The following is a 22879-nucleotide window of genomic DNA, read 5'->3' on the forward strand; positions in this document are numbered from 1 at the left end:
TTATATAGTTACATCTTCAAAGTAACTGAGTTAAACAAAGTTTTTGCAGCTGTTTACCTAAAAATGCAGCCAAGGCGTCTTTTTAAATAAACATTTCAAACTATTTACAGAACAATCAGGTGTTTCTGCATCAAATTTGATGCCACACAAATTATTTGTGCCACTGCAAAACATAATTTCTGTCCACTATGAGATAAAGGAGAACATCACAAGTCTGATACCTGCAGGCCTGACAGCAGGAGATGTAACACTCAGCAGTCGCCTCATTGTTCTGACACACACAACAAAACTATTGACTACACTACACACTAACTACACAAGATTTGCGCTAAACGTCTCAAATCTCTCACATCTCGAAACACCGCCGTCACTCCTAAAACTTCCCCCCTTCATAAACAACTAAATGCCATGTTGCCATATAATTTTTGATTGGTCGACATGTTAAATTTTTCGACCAATAGGAAAAGGTGTGGGGTTTTTTGGTTTTGCTCACAGGTGGAGAGTGCTTTCCAGCGTTTTCCAAACATTGCATATATTTTTATCATAACTCTGGTTTTACGTGGCCGATCAACACAATTTAAAAACTGGTATAAAGTCCACACTTTTTCCGTCAATTGTTTGTCTGTCCTGCTCACATCTCCAATGGTTGTACACGTTGTCATTAACGTGGCTTCACTCCACATCAGCCACGCCGCTTTGCTAGCTAAAACACTGGTGTCGGCACATAAGGACGCTGTCATAGCCTGTCAACAACGTTGATTAGCTGCGTATACCATTGGGCTATGGGATAAGGTGGCATCGTTCTAATCCCATATGGGAGCAGCCAGTCACTTACTAACATTGCAAAACAGAATTGTTAAAGTTTTAATTTTAATTTCAATTCAGGTTAGATCTTTTTTGTGTGCAGAGACCCAATTACGCACGCGCGGGGCTTAGAGGGAACATTGCTTGTGACTTAGTATTTCTTTTGTTGATAAGCCTGTGACCCGAGGCGCTGAGTAAAGTCTGGAAAATAGGACTATTTACTGCCTTCAAGGGGCATAGGAGACAACTCCCATGCATAAACTGTAGTTAAAAGATGGTTTAAGCTTCAAAGTCTGAAAAATGAATGGAAGGACCTTAAACCTGTATTCTTTTTAATGGCCTGCAGGGGGGGGCAAGCTAAGTCTATTATATTCCGGTGCCTCTATGGGAAAGGAAAAAGAAACTAAACATAGTATCTGGGTAATTCCACTAAGATTCTGATAGTGGAAGAAAAAAAAAAGAAAAGTGAAAAAAACTATTTAAGATACCCATGGAAGACAATTAGCTTATCTACTAGCGTCTGTTGACCCAGGCTTATATAATGGACCACGTACCCAGGGAGTCAAATACAGTCTAAGAGATGGTTGGTTTTTTTAAAATTGTATCCAAGAGAATTGTATTTTTTATATAAGATGCACACATGTATAATAATAAAATGATATCACTTGTAGAATACAGTTTTCAATGATTCCTGATTCCTCTACACTAATGAGGTTAGTAGTCAGCTAACTAGTAGAAAAAAAATCAATAAAATGGATGGATGCCCTGTCGTTCTGAAAATTGTCATATTTATTCAACCAATTCAGGATAAATTGCAGTCAATACTTCTGTTTTAACATTATTATTGTCAACAAGAGGACAAAAAGGTTTTCTCTTCTGTGGGCAAATCCTAAAAGTGTTTTCCTGAGAGAAAATCTCCCTGAGCTCTACTTTTGTTTCAACTTTCATTTGGAAGCAGGACTGTGGTGCTGGCATGAGGCACTGAGAGGATTAAAAAGAGGAGGAGATTATCAAGGAGAGAGGAAGAAGAGGACAACAGGTGTGTGTGTGTGAAAACTTACAGTATAGTATTATCATTACATGAAAAAGCTCTGGCTGCCTCATTTTCAATATAAGGTACTTTAGAGCTTTTAATGAAATTGTATTGTGATGTTTACTTTCATCTTGCTCTCCATTTCAAACTATTCCATCTACATGTATGTACATGTTCCTGTGTGACGAAAAGAATAAAAAGCCTCATCAGCAAAACAAGTTGGCTCCACCAAACAGCTGTGCCCATGTGTCTGTAACTTGATGATCCGTGAATGCTACTGACGCTGACTGAAATGCAGTCAAGTCTCCACTAAAAGGTTTTGTTTTTCAGTTCTATCACATCAAATATTTCATGAAGTGTCTTCCTGTTTTCCGCTGAAGCTAAAAAGTGTTTCCTAAAATGTGAAACTGTTGCTTCATTTTGTTCTGCTTTTTTGGTCATTTGAGGTTTTTCCTCAGAACTTTATGAATCCACCCATCTTCTGTGGCTTATCATGGTCCGGGTCATGGGCAGTGTTGGGTGAAACTTCTTTAGTAACATTATACATTACTGCATCACTGAAAAATGTAATGTGATTACAGTAATTCGTAATCACGTTACATTAGCCACAAGCATCTGCACAGACAGGGGGGGCTGTAGCTCAGGAGGCTGGACATCTACTAATTGGAAGGTTGGTGGTTCAATCCCTGGCTGCTCCGGCCTTAATGCCAAACACCCTTGGGCAAGACGCAAACCCCCAAGTTGCTCTCCAGTGAATCCATCTTGTGTGAATAGAAAGCACTTATGTGTGTATATATGAGTGAATGAGGCAAGTTGTATAAAGCACTCTCATTTACTGCACGCCAACCCCAAAACTCAAAATCTTACCAAGTATATTTGTCTAATTTCTAGTCAAAATATCTCATCACTCTTAAAATGTGACAATCAGCTACAGAGTAACATTTCAGTGAGATATAGAAAGCTGTGTTTAGACAGAATTCTGGAGAATTTTCACTTGTTCCTGTGACAAAGTGGCTGGGATTTCATTCATTTACCATTTGTCACTTACATATGTTGTTAATTTGTCTTGTGTTATCTTATAATGAATCATACTGCTTTAATGTAGACACTGCAGATGTAATCTTGGCTCTACATACCATCCCGGTCTGTTTGTGGTAGCATTGGTTACATTCATTACACCTGTGCAAATGTTCTTAAAGCTAAATGTCAGTTAATCATTAGTTGATTTGAATCTTTCATTTGTTCATGTAGTTTGGTTACACTTACCATTCTGTGTTCCTTTGCGCAGGTCCAGTATATAAAACAGGTGTATGAGAGGGGCCGCCCGAGTACTTCCTGGTTATATAGGGTGTGATGTCAATGATCGAGTTAACTGGGTGTAACCAAATGAAGGGGTTTTTCTTTTGTGTAAAATTATTTATTTACTTTAAAATAACCTCATGAGTCGGATTGTGGGAAGAGACTGACTTTTCAAACTGTCAGTTGGGTAAATGAGTTTAAGTGGAAGAATGATTTTATTCCTGTTTCTTTGTCTAGACTGTGTTATTTGGTCTAACCTGTTTTCTCAATGGTAGGGATTAATAAGGGTTCAGCTGTGGGTGGAATTCTGTGTAAAGCAGGTGGGATTTTGACTTTTTGAGTGAAAAATTGTTGAATGGTGATGCCAGAAAACAAAGGACACTTAAAAGAAACTTGAACAGTCTGCTGATGCTTTCTTCCTGTCACTTTCCTTGCTGCTTATGTTATGCTACCCCACAGTTCCAATGGCAGATTTCATTCCACTTATTTCAAGCAAAAATATCTCGTATTAAGTGGGAAAAAGTCTAAAAACAAGTTTGATGAGATATTTTGACTAGAAATTAGACAAATATACTTGGTAGGATTTTGAGTTTTTGCAGTGTAGCCAAGAGCCGAGAATGATGTTAAAGCCCGACTGCATGCTGCCCAGCAGCCGGACCCTGATCCTCAACAGGTAAAAAAGACAGGGTCCATTTCCAACTGTGTGTTTTTTAAAAGCAGAATCACCATGGCGATCGCTTTGAAATCTCTTTGTGCTATATTTCATCTTTGCTTTGCCTTAACCCCGTTTGTGTTTATATGGAAATACTAAAGGGAAGATCCTATCCTATGAGTAATGTAGTAAGTAATGTAATGAGTAGTGTAACATCTTACTTGCTCTGGCAAGTAATTAAGTAATGTACTGTGTTGCCTTTAAGAAAACTAACAAGTCATGTGTCTAAACTACTTTTTTAAAGTAACGACTCCTACACTGGTTGTGGGGCTCACCAACATCAATCCCAAATACAAAATGTGACCATGAACTGCATTTCTCCATGTTTTACACCACAGCCAGATTTAATTCGGTGTTTTCTAAAATGAACATTTCAAAATTATTTTCAAAATTCTGATTAAGAAAGCAAAAGCTTAGAAAGACATGAAAGCAGAAGTGCATGAAAGAGCGTTTTGTAATTTCCAAACTCTTAATGAAAAATCTCATGACAAACCGAACAGCTTGTAATTGATGTATTTTATTGTGAGATGGGGAGTCATAAAAAATGAACAAAAAAGACAAAACAAAAACAATCACTATAAAAAAAGATGAGGGTGTTAAAGAGGGGGGGCATATAAAACTGGGTGCGGTCATGACACTGACATATAAAGTAACAAATTGGCACAAATAAAAACAAATAAGAACGTACGTCAAATATTATTTTGGCTTGGCAAAAAGGACAATTTGTGGGATTAAGGATCATCCTTCAATACAACAGAACACACTCATGCTATTAGACATACAATTAGTTTTCAAAAGTTCAGTAGCTTCATATTAGAAAGGGGAAAGAAAACTAAACTAACATGAGAATGGATGCAGAGGTCACAGGTTCCAATTTTCAGGCTTGCAGGGTGCGAGTTTCTTTTTTTCCCTAAGAAAAACATCACTTCATTTGTTCCAAAAACATACTTCAGTATGCCAGAGTCTGATTTTTCCAGGCTTGTAGTTATTTGCCATTGATTCTTTTTTTGTCCCATACTAAAATATATTATCGTATTAATACAAACTACAGTATTGTACACTACATAGTGTAATAAATAACCATAAAGAAATATAAAAAATAAGACACATAAATATAAAAGTTCTCTATGACTAAAGAGACATACCCAACTCGCTGGGGGTGGGGATAATACTGCCATTGCTGAAAACATACAGTACGCACACGGACACGGAACATAAAACAACGTAAGAGCAAAAAAATGAAAACAAATAAAAAAAATGAAATAAAAAATAATACTGACAGGTAAAACGATGTTGGATTAAACTCCTAGGATTCATATTTGCCTACATTTTGTTACCTGAAGAGACATCTGAGCATTTCATGGTGTGTTTAAACAAGTGCACTGAATAAGCTTCAGAAAGGCAGGACAGTCAAAAATAAGAAAGTGTATTTCATCATCACCCATTTGAAAAACAAAATGTGCATTGCAATTTTTTTTCTGTTCGTTTCTCAGATTAGGTGAAAGCAAATTCTTTAAAATCTATAACACAGGAACACATTTTACGCTAAACTATACTCTCTCTGGTGCGGCCACCAGCCAAAGTTAACAGTATCCCGGCTTATCGGTTGATCTTGGACCCGGCAATACCTGATCATAGCTCCAACAGCAATATTCAGTGGCACTTTTGATATGCATGCTTCTCTTGTTCAGTTTGATCATTTTAATGTTATTTTTTTGCATAAGGCTCTGAGGGTGGGAGGGTGGGGCGGGGTTATAGGAAGGATGAGACAGTTTTCTACATCCGCTTTCTGCTCGCTCTGAACTTTAAATAATTTGTTTGACATTTTGAGCTTTATACTGTCTTGCTAGTAACTAAAATTAGCTTAGCTTAGCAATAAGCTAAGCTAATGGAAACAAAGGGAAATAGGTAGCCTGGCTCCGTCTAAAGGAGAGGGCGACGGATATTTGAGTGCTGCTTTATCAGCTTAAATGTAGAAGATATTGGGATACTTTTGATTTGTTTTTAAGAATTGCAGAAATTGAGGCCTTTTATATTTGGTGTCATTACATAGCTGTTAGCTGTTGCAGCACATGTAGCAGAGCAGCATTACAGATGAACAGGCTATCTCATAGATATTTAGTGAAAAACTTTCTTGAAAAGTTTAACATAAACAATTTCCCTTTTCAATATAACTCCAACATACTACATATACTTTGTATCTTTATATAGAACAACAGCCTTTTCTATAGGTGAACCTGGAAGTTAGCATTCCTTCAATAAAAAGCCAGTAAGATTTTTCCACTGGCTTTTGGATTATCGTGGAAAATCTCTGTGGAAACCTGAAAGATACGTAACATGATTTGTTAAGCAAAATCATCTCCACAAATTGTTCTAAAGTTAGGCTTTGCCATGACTTTGGCATCACCAATACTAAGCTGCTGAGTATTTCCCAGAAACTTCTGTAGCCTCATTTAGTCTCTCGTTAGCAAACGTCTGCTCTGGGACATGTAATAGCGTTTTCTAACATAGTTTACGATTGCACAATAAAATGTGACCATGTCTTATGTTAATCTTATAGAAGCTACGAAAGGTTATATAACTAAAGAAAAAACCCTGATCTTAAGACAGCAGAACCAGGAGAGGGAAATGCCAATTGAACTGCATTTAGGCCACAGTGAAGCATTTGCACAGGGGTAAACATGACTGTGTGCAGTTTTAGGGGTTTAAATTAATGATCTATAATGTGCTAGTAATTGTTCAGACGCTGCCAGGCTACCAATATGGCTAAGTGGTTTTGAGCTTTACACCAAATTGGTATCAAGAAAGAAAATATTTGCCCAACATGTCAAACAATTTTTGTTAAATGCTGATTTTAAAAAAAGAAGAAGAAAACAAAGTCTCGAAGGAACTAAATGCTGATGATATTTTCTTCATAAGGCTCATGATCCAATCAAAACTATAAAAAAAGAAAGAATTGTAACGCTAGCATCTGCTAGCATGATGGCATTGTATATCTAATGCGGTAATACTGAAGGGTAGACAACACAACTCAACTGCTCCATCAAAAGGTAAACCAAGCCACTTGTAGTGCACAGGATTTTTTCTTATTTTCCTTCCAACCTAACAAAATACTGACTTTTTTTTGTTCATTGGCAATAAAAAGATATAGAAATATCTCCCGAACTGTACAGGTTTTAAAGGTTAAAATATGAGTGATAAAATTAGTAACACTGATAAAAAGAAATGACCCAAGGTGTTTTAGTAATAAAACATTATCTAAAACGTGTCGGCTCTAGCTTCCAAAGTCTGTATAATGCATGTCCTTCATTTGTTAAAATTCACGTTCGTCTTCGTCTTTTTCTTTACAAATGGATTTTTCTAACAGCGAGAAACCGTTCTCCTGTGGAAAAGTCACTAGTATTTTTTCAGGCACACCTGGATTTCTACACAGTAGTGAACTGTCAGAGTGACCAGACATCATCTCGTGCGTTCTTCCTCTGCACACAGCGAGGAGGAGTCTGATTGTGTCTAGTAGAGGAGTCTGGTTCCTCGTTTAGTCTCCTTTCTCCCGTGGCGTCTGCTTCTCATCTTCACAAACCTCGTTCCTGTTTGTTTCGCTTTGACTCTCCTCTGCGACCTCTCCTCCTTCTCTTTCGCTCAGGCCACCTTCAGTTTCAGCTTCAGGGGAGCTTCCTTCAGTTTCCATCGCCTTCTCCTCCTCCACGTTGGTTTCTTCCTGAACGCTCCCGAGCCCATCCTCCTGTCCGGTGTCAGCCTCCTCTTCTCCTGTCTCGCTTTTTTCCTCCTCTCCTCCCTCTTCCACCGCTACTCTCTTCATTTCCTCCTCATTCCGCTCCTCTGGCTCGTCCTCCTCTTCCCCTCCTTCGTCCCCTATCTGCACCACCTGGATATCATCCATGTCCACCACGCCTTCCTCCTCCTCCTCCTCCTCGCTCTCCTCATCCTCTCTGGTGCTGCTCCCTCGCTCATCTGAGTCCAGCTGGGACGGGGCCAGGAGCTGTCTCTGTGCCCCGCTCAGGACCTCCATGTCGATCTGGGTCTCGCCGTCCTCCTCCGGGCTCTCCCGCCCTCCCGCTTGGCTCTGCGTCTCCTTCTTGCAGTAGGAGTAGCGGTGGTTCATGTGCTGGGAGTAGGAGCCTGAGTGGGAGAAACGCTTGCCACACTTGTCGCACTGGTACGGCTTCTCCCCCGAGTGGAGCCGCATATGTTCGATCAAGTGGTGTTTGTGTTTGAAGGCCTTGCTGCAGATGCCGCACTCGTGAGGTCGCTTCCCTGCAGAGAATAACAAAGCAAATAGATGTCAACACATCAAACATATTTATGCAAAGAGAAAATATTAACAATAAGGTGCCAGTGCCGGAAAGCTGAAATCAGTATCTATCATCAGTGTATCCAAGGAGAACATTTCCAAACAATACAACAAAATCACAACGATTGTGCTTCAAAACTTTCAAGAAAACTTTATCCAGGCAGGGAGCAGCTAGTTTCACCTAGCATGAGATCATTTGGAGCCGAAAACTGTGGTCCCGAGCCAGGTATCAGAGTAATAAAGAAAAAAAACATCGAAAATGCCTCTGAGAGTGTTGACCTGAGCTTGGCCACAGAATCATCATCATGGAGCAATCCAAATCACTACCAGAGCTCGCCTCTTGCTTCACATGAGAAGCTGGCAGCGCAGAGGTGGGGAGTTGGCGGAAAGAAATTCTCAGACCTCTTCTGTGCATGTTGAGTAATACCTGCTGGAATGGAGGTGTCCACCCTTCTTTATGCTGTAGCTCAAAATCCCCCTTTTGCTCGCACTCTGACTCATCTTTCCCAGGACCCAACAGAGTGAGCGATGGTGAGACAAGTTCCGGTTCTGTTTTTCTGGCTGTGTTTGTGTGAACACGAATGTTTACCTGTGTGTTCGTATTTGTGCCTCAGGAGCGAGCTGCTCTTTTGGAAGATCTTGTCGCACAGGTCGCAGGCGTACATGCCGCTATCCGTCTTCTTCATCTTCTTCCTCGGAGGGCCCGAGTCTGAGTCGTTCTGCTCCTCGACTGTGGAAACACCCTCTGAACCCGTGTCTTGCCTGTCCTCCTGGGGAATATGAGAAATTAGACACACTTGTAGGAATGCATAGTTATGCTCAATCTGTTTGACAGCAAAAGACAATTGATGACTCAGAATACCAGTAAACTATGTGTCCTTTGTGGGATGTGGTACTGAATCATCCCCTGATCATAGGTTTTTACCAATCTTTTCCTAGAAACTCTGAACCTAGCAACCTATCCACTGCTGTAGTCAAACAGGCTGCTTGGCATGGCTAAGGAGCAAATATATATGCATAGGGCTCCTTTTTACAAGACAGGTCTATGCCAATCCACTTAACACAAAAGTATAATACAACAGCGATAAATCAATGCGGCAGGCAGAGGTGCGGCGCTTAAACAGATTCCAACAGATCAATAGAAGCTTTGCAGTAAAGTGCAGCCTCATGTCCTCTGGGTGACAGCCCAGGAAGATCACTCACACACCCAGGCATCTACATCCATCATTAGAGGCCCATTAGATGTCTGCACAATGAAGAACTATTAAGGGCTATCATTTTTACAAAGAGCCCAATTTTGACATTTCTATATATGACTTATTGATTTGATTTTGGATGGTTTCAGACTATCTATCAGGTGATGGTGGTTCTGAACAACAAGCCCGTACATGGATTGAATGTTTTGACTGATTGCTCCGAAAAAGATAAAAGCCAACTTGATTCCGATGCACTTGATTCTCAAAGTTGTTCATGGATTAAACCCTCAATCCTTTATATAACTCACATAATTGAAGGCAAACATATTTTCTGATAACTCAGGAAACTAATTAAGCTCTTTTGTAAGCATTAGAATTAAAGTGTTAATTATGAAAAATATGCTTAAAGGGAGCTATTCTGCTGAATAAAGGAGTGGCACCGGGATTAATCTGAACTGTAAATCATGCAAAACTGCTCTGTGAATAAAAACAAAGAGCTGGAAATGGGTGTAATAGTTTAGCTCTTTAAGCTAGCGATTAAACGATTAAGAGATGGGAAAATATGAAGCTACCACTAGCCTCTTAGCTTAGAGTACCATAAAGCCCTGAAAGGGGCGTGACAGCTGGCCTGGCTCTATCAAAAGGTAACATAACCCTTTCTGTCTCCTTTGGCACGTAAATAAAAGGTAACAGTTAATTAGTGTGTCCTATTAGCGATGAGTCAGAACCTTTGTTTTACATATTTACATAAGCTAGCTAGCTTCATATTTAGTGTGCAAATACGAGTAGCATCATTGTATCAGCTCTGCTGCTAATAAAATGAGGGGACATAAATGGTGCACACCTTGACTCCGTTGAGGTGGATGGTTTCGTGCGTTTCGGTCCCTGCGGGGCTGTTTGCTGTAGTGGTATAGGTGTAAGCCAGCTGGGGGATCAAGATAGTCTGTTTGTTGTTGGTGGCTAGTGCTCTTAGGCATTGCATTGTGGTGACGATGTCAAGAGATTTGGCACTTGGCTGGCTGGCGTACAGTGCGGTGGGGCAGGTGCCCATGGCTGAGAGTGGCAATGCCTCTTTCTTTGTGCAAGTTAAGTTTAGGGGTTCGTCCATGTTGGCGGAGCCAGAGGAAGGGGAGGGGTAAAGGCAGGTTTTATTGGCCGCTCTCTCTGCTTCATCTCTGGCTGGCTTCGGCAGCGATAGGTCTAGGGGTCCCTCGGTGCTCTGGGTTTTCTTCGCTGGGCCAGGACCTCCGGCTGTCAGATTTAGTGGCGAAGGGGAGGCCGGCGAGCTGTGAGTGCCGTTGATCTCTGCTGGGGTAGCTTCTGTTGGGCTGTCCTGGGTCACAGGAGGAATTACAGTGGCTTTGTCCTTCCCTGGGACCAGAGACACCACGCTGTTAGATTCACAAGTGTCCTCTTCCTCTGAGGGAGGTGTTGGGGCACCCAGAGATATCTGACCCTCCTGCATTTTTTCAAACCACTTCTTTACCACAGAGACCGGGAGGCTGACCGAGTCAGAGATCTTGGCCAGCTCATCCTTGGTGGGCTCTGCGTTTAAGGCAAAGTAGGCCTTGAGCAGTGACAGCAGGTTCTTGGGCTGGCTGCAGAGACCTCCGTCTGACAGCAGGGCAGCAACAGTAGAATCGGACCTATCCAGGCCTGCGCCATTCAGTTTGAGACAATCCTTCTTGCAGTGCTTTAGGGCGTGGAGTGCATCCAGCCCACCGGGACAGTTGTCACACAGGAGACAAGTCTTAGTGGTCTTCTCCTCTTTTTCTTTTGTCTCATTGGCCCTGTTGCCTCTGATAGTCAGATCTTCTGGGAGTTTCTGGGACTTGAACGTGTTGGTGGTGGTTTGAGCTGGTGACATAGGCTCTGGCTCTTTCTTTAGATTATGGGCTGTTAGCTGACCCTGGTTGGGGTCCAAATTGTAGTTGATAATGATTTTTGCATTTCCATCCTGACCCACTATTGGCAGACTGATGGCTGAGATGAGTTGCTGTTGTGGGGTGTGAAGCGTTCCAGTGGTTAGCCCCGAGTTCACCTGGCCTTTGGCATTGTTTTCTAGCACCTGACGGATGACATTACCATCCACCGCCACTTTGAGCGCATTCTGCAGGTCTGCCAGATTGATGCTGATGGGCGATACCAGCCCCACAGTGGGTAGGACCACAGCTTGCACTGTGCCCTGCAGAGGAGCTGCAGCTCCTCCGCCGAAAACGCCGCCATTCATGGCGGTCACAGTCGGGGACGATATCACTGTTGGCTTGTACTCGTAGTCTACAGGTTCTGTCTTGATCTGGTTTAGCGGCAGCTGCTCCTGCAGGGGCTTGCTGTGCTCCAGCTTCTCCCTAATCTGAGTGCGGAGGACCGAGGGTGGTGTTGAAAGTCCTGGTGACTGACCCTGGCTCTGGGTTTTGGCGTTTCCTAGGCGCGATCTGCCGTTAACTGAGATGACGCTGATGCACTTCTTACTGCTGATGTGGGAGCTATATGAGCCCGAGTGGGAGAAGCGCTTCTTGCAGTTGGAGCACTCATAGGGTTTCTCTCCTGGATAAAACCACAATGTGTACAAGGGAGAAAAAGAAAAGGGCGGTTGGGGGCAGGAGAAACAAATTTCCATTAGTGAATGAAGCTAAATGAGCAAGCTAGGCTATGAGCAGCACGACAGGAAAAAGCTCTAATCAGCTAATTCAATGATGCTTAAACGCTGATGTAATAGCACCAGTGGGAAATGCCCTTCTCTAATTGCTGTCCCATAATGCCAAAAGAAACACAATTATTGCGCATTAAGGAAGAGCACACAATGGACTGAAACATGATGAAGGATATCTAAATATGGGGAATTGGCTGAAACAGAAATAAAACATAAATATTGCTTCAGAGGAGACTCAAACATCTGCGGCCAACAGAGGCTCGCGAGGCGTACGCCCGCCCCGCTCACGTCCAAGCACACGCCCATCCACAAACACACACACGCATACACAATACGCTGCCATGGAGACAGGGGTTGTCCACTCACCGCTGTGAATGCGTAGGTGCTCCTTCAGATGGTGCTTGTATTTAAATGCTTTGCCACATTCAGTGCACTTGAATTTACGATTGCCTCCCGACTGTGTGATGTGTCTCTGTCGGGAGAGGGGTGAGGCAGTGAGATATACAGTGGAAACGCAACCTTTGAACTGCGACTAATTCATGTCATTAATCAATGGAGGGCAAAAGTTCTTGTTTATTCATCCTGTTTGGAAGCTGCTAAGGAAACTAAGCTAAGATAAGCAGGGTCGATTTGAACAATCGCTACAGCGTTGTGCAAGCAGGTGTGCTACTGGAACAAATCATCTCTAATCGTTCTGTGAAAAAGAAATTGTCAGAAGTCAGTTTCTACCTGGTCTCGTGCACTCTTGTGGACCGTCATGTGCCTCTCCAGCTGGGCGCGGTAGGCGAAGCTGTAGTTGCACTCGGGGCAGCTGAAGCTTTCCTCCGTCTTCTCGTGCCTGTACTTGATGTGCTCCTTCAGAGAGCTGTAGCGCTTGTAGCCCCGTGCACAGTACGGACAGGTGAGCAGCTGAGAGAATGAATCCGGAGTTCCTAGTGGAAAAGAAGGGCAGAGAGTGAGCAGGGGAAAGAAGAAGGGGTTAAAAACTCCTGATGTTACACGTGGCCTGCCACAGTGCGACTCCTGTGCTATTTAACCAATCCCTGAGGGATCCTCCCCCACAGGTAAACAGGACACAGGTACCCAAATGGATGATTAATCATCTATCCAAATGCCTGCCTGTCTTTGTAAACAAAACATATGTATACGACCACATTTTGAGACTTCATTTGCACTTCAGAAGCACTTGCAGCTTTCACTCCCTTCATATCTCATGATCCGATGTCCTGTTGCGCATTTGAAGCATTTCAAAAAACGCCCACGCACGCGGAGAAAAGTGAGCGTGGTAAACAACAGCCTCCCGTCTGGATCCAATCTGGTTAACACAGGGTCTCAGTTGGCCAGCTCCCACACAGGTAAAACATTACTTTGTTAACAGGTGATGTATTAAGTTTCCCCTGCGGGACAGGTGAGGGCCTCGAGATGGGAATGCACACACATTATCGCTCAGGTAGCTGTGAGTCAGAGCTCACACAGACGTGACAAATTTACTCAGGTGTTGCTTTTTCCTCCTCCTCTCACTATCCCTCCCTCCTTCCCTCCCTCTCACCTCCCTTTTTCTTTTTTTCCTCTCAGTGGTAGCAGGTAAAAGCCAAAAGCCCGGGAGTCATAAAGGCCCCAGTGTGCTGCACTTAACAAATAGCAGTGTGTGTAATGATGTCGGAAAGTGGCGCTAATGGGGTGGAGTTAACACCAGAGGTGATACAGTGAGCAGGTAGAGCTGTTTCCCCCCCGCCCCCCTGGGGCGAGTAATTACTGGGTGGGTTGCTGTAGCTTTGAGATCTAAGATGAAAAGTGTGTTTTAGAGCGAGCAATGCCCTGTACCATTCTCGTCGTGGATGCCGGTATCGGGAGTGCCCTGGCGCTGAGGCTCGTCGTCCGGGGCTTCTGGGTAGATGACGGCTGTGTCTCCCTGCTGGAGCATCTCCTCTACGAGGGCGTCTGTGCTCACATCATCCTCGCCATCCGAAACACAATCCTCCTTCACTGCGAGAGGACAAACATAGAGTGATTACAGCCTCAACTGCAGAAATGTTATTGATTACCTCGTTATTTTGACACCTTTTTTTCTATTGATGCACGCTGCACACATGAAACCTTAACCTTTGTATATGAGATGCAATAATCCATGGTGTCAAAAAGAGTGTCATGACTGAACTGAATCCCACAAGCCCAGAACGAGGCGTGCGGCGTTGAGGGGGAAAAACACAACATCCTGAATGCTACACTTCACAATAGGATGAGAAACTAATTAACATCAAAGGCCAGAGGCTACTGTATGAACACCATGCTCTTTGTTAGAAGTGAATGGACAGCCTCTGTTCCCTATGTTAGGTAAGGCACTTGTAGAGACTGGACTGATAATTAGGTGATGAATCTTGTCCTAATGCATTGCAGCAGACAGACATTTCACGAGACCCAGCACACACAAACACACACACACACACACACATGGACGCACAAACACTGTGTTCTCTGAAGAGGCTTGGCCTTTAGACTGTGCTTAATATCCCAGCAAATGAGGTGCTGTATGTGGAAGCCGAGCGCCTTCCTTCTCCACATCACGTGAGCCCGACTAGCTAGTAACGAGCACTAATGACCAAGCTGCGGTTATAGGAAGTGTAACCTGAGGACAGACTTGGGGATGCATGAAAGCTTCCTTCCTTCTTTCTATCTCTGCTCTCGCAGCGCTTCCTGGAGTGGCTGCCGGAACCAGGTATAGCATGTCAGCTATTAAACACAAGCATTATTCCTCAATGGATATTATGGATATGTTAGCGTGCCTGTGTGTGTCATTACAGAGAATAATTGGAATAGTGAGCTATGAGCTAAAAGCAAAGTCTACTGCGCTGGTGTTTACCAGGCAGATGTTTTATGGCTCGATTTAAGCTCTACCCCTGCTTAGTGCAGATTTGAGGATTGTGTTTTGTGAATTGTGAGCGTGCTGAACGACGGGGCCAGCTGTTTTCTCCTCAGAGACGGGAACAGGTGTAGCACTTCATGACTCGCCGACGCACAGTGAATACCAGCGCTCTTACGCACAGCCTCACTCCGGCTTCCTCTGGCGCACCTTAACAAAGCTGTGAAACAATATGAGGGCACTCATTTGTTGCTATGGTTATTAAAGACCATTTGAAGAAAACCTCCCATCCTGGAATGAGCCCGTGGGAGATAATATGGAGAACGAGGCGGTCTGTTGATGAACGTGTGTGTGTGTGTGAAAGCACAAGCCAGCAGCAGGTGCTGAGAAAGTCTAATCGAGGAATTCTCAGCCCACACTAGGGGGCTGAAAACCCCCTGAATATCACTCAGCTTTTCTCCCATGACCTCAGCAGCAACAGTAACACCCCGTAGACATGTTTACCTCATTTTTCATAGCAGAAGAAATCATTTGGCATTTTGGGAAATGGCTTTCTGGCTAAGGGTTAGATGAGAAAATCAATATCTAGCATTTGCTCTGATGAGTTAAAAAAAACGACCGTAGCAGAGGTAAGCTGAATTAACCACCTCCCACTCATCAAAAAGCCATTCAAAAGACAACTCTGCCACACATCTGAACCACATTCAGATTAGTTGAAAAAGTTAAAGGTGAAAAGACAGAGAGAGGGAAGAGATCCTTTTCCATCTAAATTTGGTCACAGAGTTGAATCCCATCCTTCACTGCTTAAATCCAGTGAGCGTCACCGCAGTTGATCCTAACCAGGTGGACCAGTTTATCACACAGCTAACCCAGAGAGACACACAAATCATCAGCAGTCACATTCACACTTCCGCAAAGTCCAACAAGAGAAAGCACAGCACGAATAAATAACAGAGGAACAACTGTGAGTAAGTAGCAGACACGCCTCAAGTACATACACTGTACTTGCCATATATTCACAGTATGAAATCAGCCTGGTTTAAAAGTGGCCAAGTATCCAATTCTGAGCAAGATGTGTCTTGCTACAGGAAGATCAATCAATTATTTTATCTCGCACGATACATACTGGCCAATCCAGATAAGAAGACAGGCCTGTTTTTAAAAAAACATAACACATGTGATCTAACTCCACACTGTGAAGTTACAGAAAAGGAAGCTCATTTTTAGACATGCTTTTCAATGGTTTAAAAATATACCTCTCCTACATTTCATGTTTTAAACTTATCTCATCAACACTTTTTTTTTGGGTGGGTGGTAATATTTTAATTTCTCTACTGGAGCTAATGGGATCTAAACCCATCATTGGTTAAATATGGAACAGATCTGATGGGCAGATTTTATTCATTTCACTATTTCAGGGCTCGATAAAGGTCATGACGGGCTGAGCAAAATTAGCCCAGAAAGCAGCTTCCATGGACATCTGCTGCTTGGTGAGCTGCGTTTAACTGGCAGACACGAGAGTCGGTTGGAAGTGAAAGCTTCATATTTTAAAGTTATGCTGACGTGCAGAACATGTGTCACATGTGGCAAACTGATGATCCGACAGCAGATCAGCACTTTGCTACAGCAAGCTGGGTTTAGCTCCCATCTCACGCTTAAAGGCAACATCCAAACACACCTTTAGGCTACCAAAATGTTAAGCGTGTGTGTGAAGTAGAGTCCCAGTTGGGGGTGCGTGTTGGAAAGGTATGACGTGTTTCTCTCGGCTCTTTGCTAGGTACAGAGCCCGGCCAGAAGGGTTCGCGGGCTTTTCCGAGGCGGCTCCGTGTTATCAGGCTGCTCCCCTGCTATGAAACATCACACATAGGCCATTTATGTTGCTGACACAGGGATGTGAATGCACCGCTGCACAAGCGAGTTACAAAACAGCTGCAGAAACTCGGCCCCCGTGAGGTTGTAGCAGGATGTTCTGTTGCAGCTCCTGTCTAAAAAACTATTTATTGCACGGTGTAACCCAACTACAGCACATCTTAGAACAAAATCACCAGACCACCCACTCTCTCCTCTTCTCTTTCCCTCGCTCCCTTCTCTGCCCACATCTCTGCAACAAGATACAATGCTGTCCCATGATGCATTTCCTGCCCTGGCCAACCTTTGCCCCTGCTGCTTCCTGTGGTCGTGCGTCCAGACCCGTCTGCCGATTCTATCTCGGCTGGGCGATGCCTATCAGCAATCGGGATTCACACAGGCACTCGTTAGAAAAGATGTTCCACTTTATCTCCTGTCAGCAGGAGAAGGGATGTGAGGTATTTCCAAGTCCACAATGATTTACTTATCCTTGGCTTAGTGATATCAAACATTTGTGCTCTGAGTCTCTACTGAGCAATCCTTCCAACCCTCGGGGGTTTCTTCCTTTCCCGTGGCTCAGTTTTAACATCACATGATGTGAGGCACACAGGAACGCACTGTAGGTGTTGATGTGCGTCCATGAAGCCACAGAGAACCACAAAATGGAGTTTCAGCAAGCATCAAATATTGTCTCTGCATATTAAGCTAACAGTGAGGAAACAGGGAAGACTGTGTTTCCCCAGCCTTTCACTGCAGCCTCGCCATATCAAAGCTCTCCAGCTCCAGCCTACCTATTCTCTGAGATGTAATCACACTCCTCGAGTCATTAAATGTAAAGCAGAGGCCCTCCCAGGTCACCGCTCTCTTTACCTTTCCCTCCTCATGACTTAGTCAGCCTGTCCTTAGAGGACAGCAGACTGCAGTTTACTGCAACAATACTGCGCTGCTCCACAATCATTTAGGAGTGAATGAGTAATGACAGCGAGCAGGGCGACCCATGATACCGTATAATCAAGAGGAATGATTCCCAAGGACAGAAATGGTGAGGGAATGGATGAGGAGGTAAAAAAAGGAAAGTAGGGACGGTGCAGAAAAACAACATTTTTTTCCAGTTTGGAGCACAGCAGTCTCTGGAGAATGGGTGTCAAGGCTTTAATTTGAAGCAAACCGGGCTCTGCTGAGGAGAAGACTAGTGGGTGGTGGTCACTTTTTCAAGGCTTGCACCAGATACTCTGTTCTCAGGAGTGCAGGAGAGATGAAGGGCCGAGAGCAAGGGTTTGTTTAAAGGACTGCGGCTTTCCCGTGTTTCATCAGTGCGATCCAGGGTGACAGCTAAGATGCTGCTTGATGTATGAGATGTGGGCTAGACAGAGCGTGTGTGTTTGTACATGACTGAAGGCAAAAGAAAATATGCCTGATCAGGCATAACTGTGGAGCACGGCCAGCTCACTGAGCTGTTTCAGTGTAACTCATGCTTTTGAAGTGTTTAATGTTCACAAGCCCGAGCCAAGACCAATGACATTATTCTTCCTCCAACTTTCCCCTGATGCGAGGAGCTACAGCTGGAGAGCAGTGATGAGAATGACAGCATCGTCTGGTGAATAGGTGGCTGCGGCGTGCACAGGTCTGTGGTGTGACTGTGCGACAAAAACTGAAGGCTGCTCACTGCAAAGGAATTAAAATACATTAAAAAATCACTGCACAGACTGAAAGTGATATGTTACTGGACATTTTCACTCTGCTAACCTGAGCTCTGGCTAAACTGAAGCCTCCTTTCTGTTTCACACATCACAGCCCAAAACGACCAAGTAGCACAACAGGCTAAAATGCTGAATATCTCATTACCTTCAGTTCTTGGCACAAGCCTGAAGCTCACAGCGCCACAAGTACGAATACAGATTTATGTGCGCATGCAGTGTGAGGTCAGCAGCACAGAGGCCTTGAGCCCAGGTTGAAACACCAACGTCCTTCAGCACCTGCAATTGTTGTTTAGTGTGGGTAGGAGGGGGGAGTGCTGTGACGTCAGCCCCTTCCTGTGGCGGTGAGCTGCCTCTGATGTCACTTCCGCGTGCTTTGAGGTAAAAAGAAGTTCACGGAGGCCCCACCAATGCCCACCAGTGCCATAAAGCATTCCACTGACTCGGTGGGCCACAAGGTTATTTTTTTTCTGCTTGAAGGTCTCTCCCTCTGTTGGCATTGTCTTTGTTTAATATCATGCTTCCTGCCATAGCTGGATGTAGTACCTGTTTCCTCACACTCTGTTTCACAATGAGACAAAGCCTGGTACTTAACTGTGTGCAGATGTCAGCGAGGCCTTTCTTAACTTAGCCTACGGTCCATTTGCTGAGGTTAAAACAACAGCAAATGCATAAACAACCCCCAAAAAACAAGAAGCTTTTTCAGAAATAAGTGTGGCACGAACGCCAGTCAGAGGAGAAATGATAAAAATATAAATGTTCTGATAGTTGTTCATCTTCAGATACTGAACAAACCAGCATTTGTCTACAGACAGGTGTAGCAAATACTAAATCATGTTACGTTCGAATCTCAAAGCAGAAAATCAGATTACGCGAGCACTCGTTTGGAGCTTTTTCCTGGTGCAAAAACATCAACTGTGTTTCAGAAAGAGGCCAAGATAGCTGGTAGGCTTGCTTCACAACAACTGACAACACACTGCGCATCCTCACCTCGGTCCCAGCAGTGCTCCCTGGGGTGCTCATCTTCTGGCAGGGTGCTTTCGCAGTCGGCCCCGTCCGCCAGGCTGCCTTCCTCCTCCACGATGTGCAGCTTGTCCTCGTCGTCCGAGTCTGAGCCGGCTTCCACCACATTATTGTAGTTAGTGACTGGAAAAGAAGAAACAAGGGAAGACATCAGAATGACTGGGGTGCATGTTTTTGAGAAGCTGCTGGGGCGGTACGGAGATAATTGGAGATAAATGTTTGGTAATTGAACGGCTAACTTTGGGATCCAAACCCACAGCAGTATCACTTGTCATAGGCGGATTTTTCCTAAAACACTAATCTGTGGACTGTACGCTGAGCAGCTCCGTCTCCCGCTGTTCACTGAGTGAGCAGCAAGGCTTCAAAAAGCGACGGAGAGCAGCGGTTTACACTGTGAAAGGATGAACGTGAAGAGACCGTCGGTTGTTGTGATTTATTGTGAGTTTGTTGTGGCTGTCAGTCTTAAAACTTCCATTATGTGCTGCTGACTGACTCCTAAGACCACAAAAAAATGTATCTACAACAATCCTAGAAGCTGCACACATTTGGCATTTGTATTTTTTTGATTAAGGTAATAAGAGGTGTGCTGTATGTGCGTTGTGTTTACGAGCGCTGAGTGTGCAAGGAGCCAGCGAGGTTAAATATATGTACTATGTCATTTAAATGTCAAAACTATTAAAGGGAATGGCTGAAGGAGGAGCAGGAGGAGGAGGGGGCAGGGAGTGGGAGCACCAGTTAAATAAACCCAACCCAATAACCCAGGCTAAATAGATTAGATGAAACTTAAAATGACCCCTACCGAGGGGGGGGGGTGTTGTTAAAGCCAGAGAGAATAAAACCACACGGAGTGAACGAGGGGCCGTTAAAAATAATGCCGGAGAGGTTTTTGATGCTCGGTGCAGTAAAATGTGAGCGATCTGAATCCAACGGTGAAGACAAACTTCTGAACAACAGGCTCCGTGCAGCAGAGGAACAGAGAACATTCACACTTGCACACACACATGCACAGGCACACTAAAGCAGTGTGTGAGATCATTAGATTTCGTGCTGAAGTGGTGTGTGTGCTGTGTGGGAGTCGGTGTGACCTGCTCGGGCTGAAGGAGCCAGGAGACATCGAGACAGCCAGCCTACAGAGAGGGTTATTACGGGGAGTAAATTTTCCTGACCGACTGTCTGTTTCACATTTGTGTGTGTGTGTGTGTGCGAGCGCTGGCTGTGTGCTCCCGTGTCTTCTTTTCATTTCCACCATCTCTCAATTCCACCTGTGCTACTTCCACCCACTCTCCGTCCATTCCTCCCCTCCTCCTCCATCCCTCTGTTCCACAGAGAGAGCTACAGATCCTCTCGGAGGCCAAATCAATTCTCCAGCGAGAGCAGCCCCGTCAGCAGAGGGCCCGGGCTGCGGCGCTCAAACTAGCTCTCTGGCTACTTTATCTCACATCACACAACGCGCTCTATCACACGCACACACCACCTGCATTCACTCACAGAATATGCACTGAGTACAAAGCACCTGAACAGTTTTTTCCCTTCACTCTCCCCATCCCCACTCGCCCACCTCTTTCTGAAGTGGCTGCAAATTTGTCAGGAGGAGGCGTATCTGGGAGAATCGTGAGCCTCTGGTTCAATCAATGAGAATTGTTTCAGCGAGGTCGCTCTCCTTCTGTCTTTTGCGTCGTGCGGGTCATTTACAACTGGTTCGTATTCACTCAGTAACTGTGCAAAAGGCCGAGGGGGGCGGCGAGGGATGAAAGGCGGTTGAGGAGGGAGAGGAGCTGTTATTCTGCGAGTCGTTGCGCGGGGTCATCGCTGCTGTGCCGCAGCTGTGAAATCCAATCGGGGTTCATCAGGAGAACTATTTCACTCACAACCTCTTTCCTCTTTCTCTGAGAAAAAGAGTAGGTTCTCTTTTTCTTTATCGTGATGTGAGCGCCACACTCAAGAGATACATTCGGCAGGGTGTTGCACATCCTTTGGCTCCGCTATCCAGGATACATCCTGCAATCTATTTAAAGACCTTGACAGGCAAGAACAATTGAAGCCACAAAGCTGGGATCCCATTCAAATAAAGCTATAATTAATTAGCTTGATGTCGCGTTGCTATGTATGAACTGCTCTGCATCGGTTCTTCTTGCTTGTCTGCCTAACAATGCCAAACTCTCTCTCTGCTGTAAGAGCGACCCAGCCGGGGATTGTCCGCTCAGGGTGCAGCACTTCATTGTGAAACAGAAGCTGCTTTGGGATGAGTCTGAGAGGCTGTGGGGCCACAGCCACTCAGGTGTGGAGCTGAGGTCAGCGATTACAAAGCCAACGCGCTCCGCCAGGCAGTGTCAAAAGAAAATGATCAACTATAAAGCTGTAGAGAGAAAATCAATGTGCTGGCGTGTGCAGATGGGGAGGTGGCAGCGAGCAGGACAATAAAAGCAGCAAAGTACAGCAAATGGGGTGAGAGATAGAAGTAGTGGATCGCGGGTGCCCGTGTGTGTCTGTGTGATAGAAGAGTTGAACAGACAGGGCCCTTCCTGTGCCAAATGGTTGGCGGTGTTGAAACAAAAGTGTGTGTTCCAACAGGAGATGTAACACCTAGCATCAACAAAGGCTGCGGTCCCTTCTGGCTGACCAGGCTGAGCGTTTGGACAGCTGGCTTCATTAGCGCTAGCATGCTAGCACACAACAGGAGGATGACTCCTACGCATCTGAGAGAGAAAAAGTGCCGGTAGGTGGAGGAGGTGAGGAGCTTTACTTCTTCAACTATGCTTATTCTAGGTTTCAATGTGTGGAACACCTGAGAAAATAACAGCCTTTAAGTGTGGCTTAGGCCTGAAGATGCACCAGAACTCCTCCGTGTGGATCACAGCACTCCATGGTACCTCGCGTCTCCTGCAAAAAGCTCTCTTTAACACGCTACAGATGCAGGCTGTCGTTGAATGCTTTAGTAAAAGACTAAAGCCACAGTTGCTCGAGTTTCTCCACCCTCGCCATCACTCGCCACCCTCCTTCCCCATTTGCAAAGTTCCCAGAGTCTTTTGAAAGACAGTGCCAGGCAGTCTGTGTCAGCCACACTTAAATAAGCCTGCCGGAGAGAGAGAGGGGCCTGTCTTGTTATGACACCTGCCAGGCTGTATCAATTACTGGCAAAGAACCGATGACTGGGTGGGTTACTCCCAAAACAGGTCCGGCGATCACCTTGGCAGACGTGTTGTCACTGATCTTTCAGCGGCATGGAACACTGAGTGCCATGTGTCCCCGAATGCAGGTTCACTTTTGTTGGTCCTGCACGAGTACTTAGTGTCCTGTAATTGTGTAAACACACCGGCTCTTATTCTAAGCTCTCGCTATTTAAACCTGGCCTGATTGATGAACAAGAGGGAGGAGTGCTTGGTGCAGTTTATGCTCTGCCACACTGAGGTGTGTCAGAAAGGAATGGCACTATCTCAGCTCA

At 44.6% G+C, this 22879-nt stretch overlaps 1 protein-coding gene across 2 annotated transcripts in view; it reads right to left on the reverse strand.

The window, feature by feature from the left end:
* Positions 1 to 4345: 4345 nt before the first annotated feature.
* The window catches only part of zeb1b (zinc finger E-box binding homeobox 1b), a 49620-nt gene continuing 31086 nt past the window's right edge, over positions 4346 to 22879 (reverse strand). The window contains exons 2-8 of one of the 2 annotated variants that reach the window (XM_082547169.1): positions 19405 to 19560; positions 13834 to 13995; positions 12739 to 12941; positions 12376 to 12481; positions 10201 to 11903; positions 8750 to 8927; positions 4346 to 8123 (exon numbers count right to left, since the gene is read on the reverse strand). In XM_082547169.1, coding sequence (XP_082403295.1) covers positions 7384 to 8123; positions 8750 to 8927; positions 10201 to 11903; positions 12376 to 12481; positions 12739 to 12941; positions 13834 to 13995; positions 19405 to 19560 — 3248 coding nt within the window. In that variant the 3' untranslated portion in view covers positions 4346 to 7383. Of the gene's footprint in view, positions 8124 to 8749; positions 8931 to 10200; positions 11904 to 12375; positions 12482 to 12738; positions 12942 to 13833; positions 13996 to 19404; positions 19561 to 22879 lie in introns of both variants that reach the window. The other variant, XM_082547168.1, reaches the window with a different exon arrangement.

This window comes from Aulonocara stuartgranti, assembly GCF_965226115.1.
Source record: "Aulonocara stuartgranti genome assembly, chromosome: 9".
Taxonomy (NCBI): Eukaryota; Metazoa; Chordata; class Actinopteri; order Cichliformes; family Cichlidae; genus Aulonocara; species Aulonocara stuartgranti.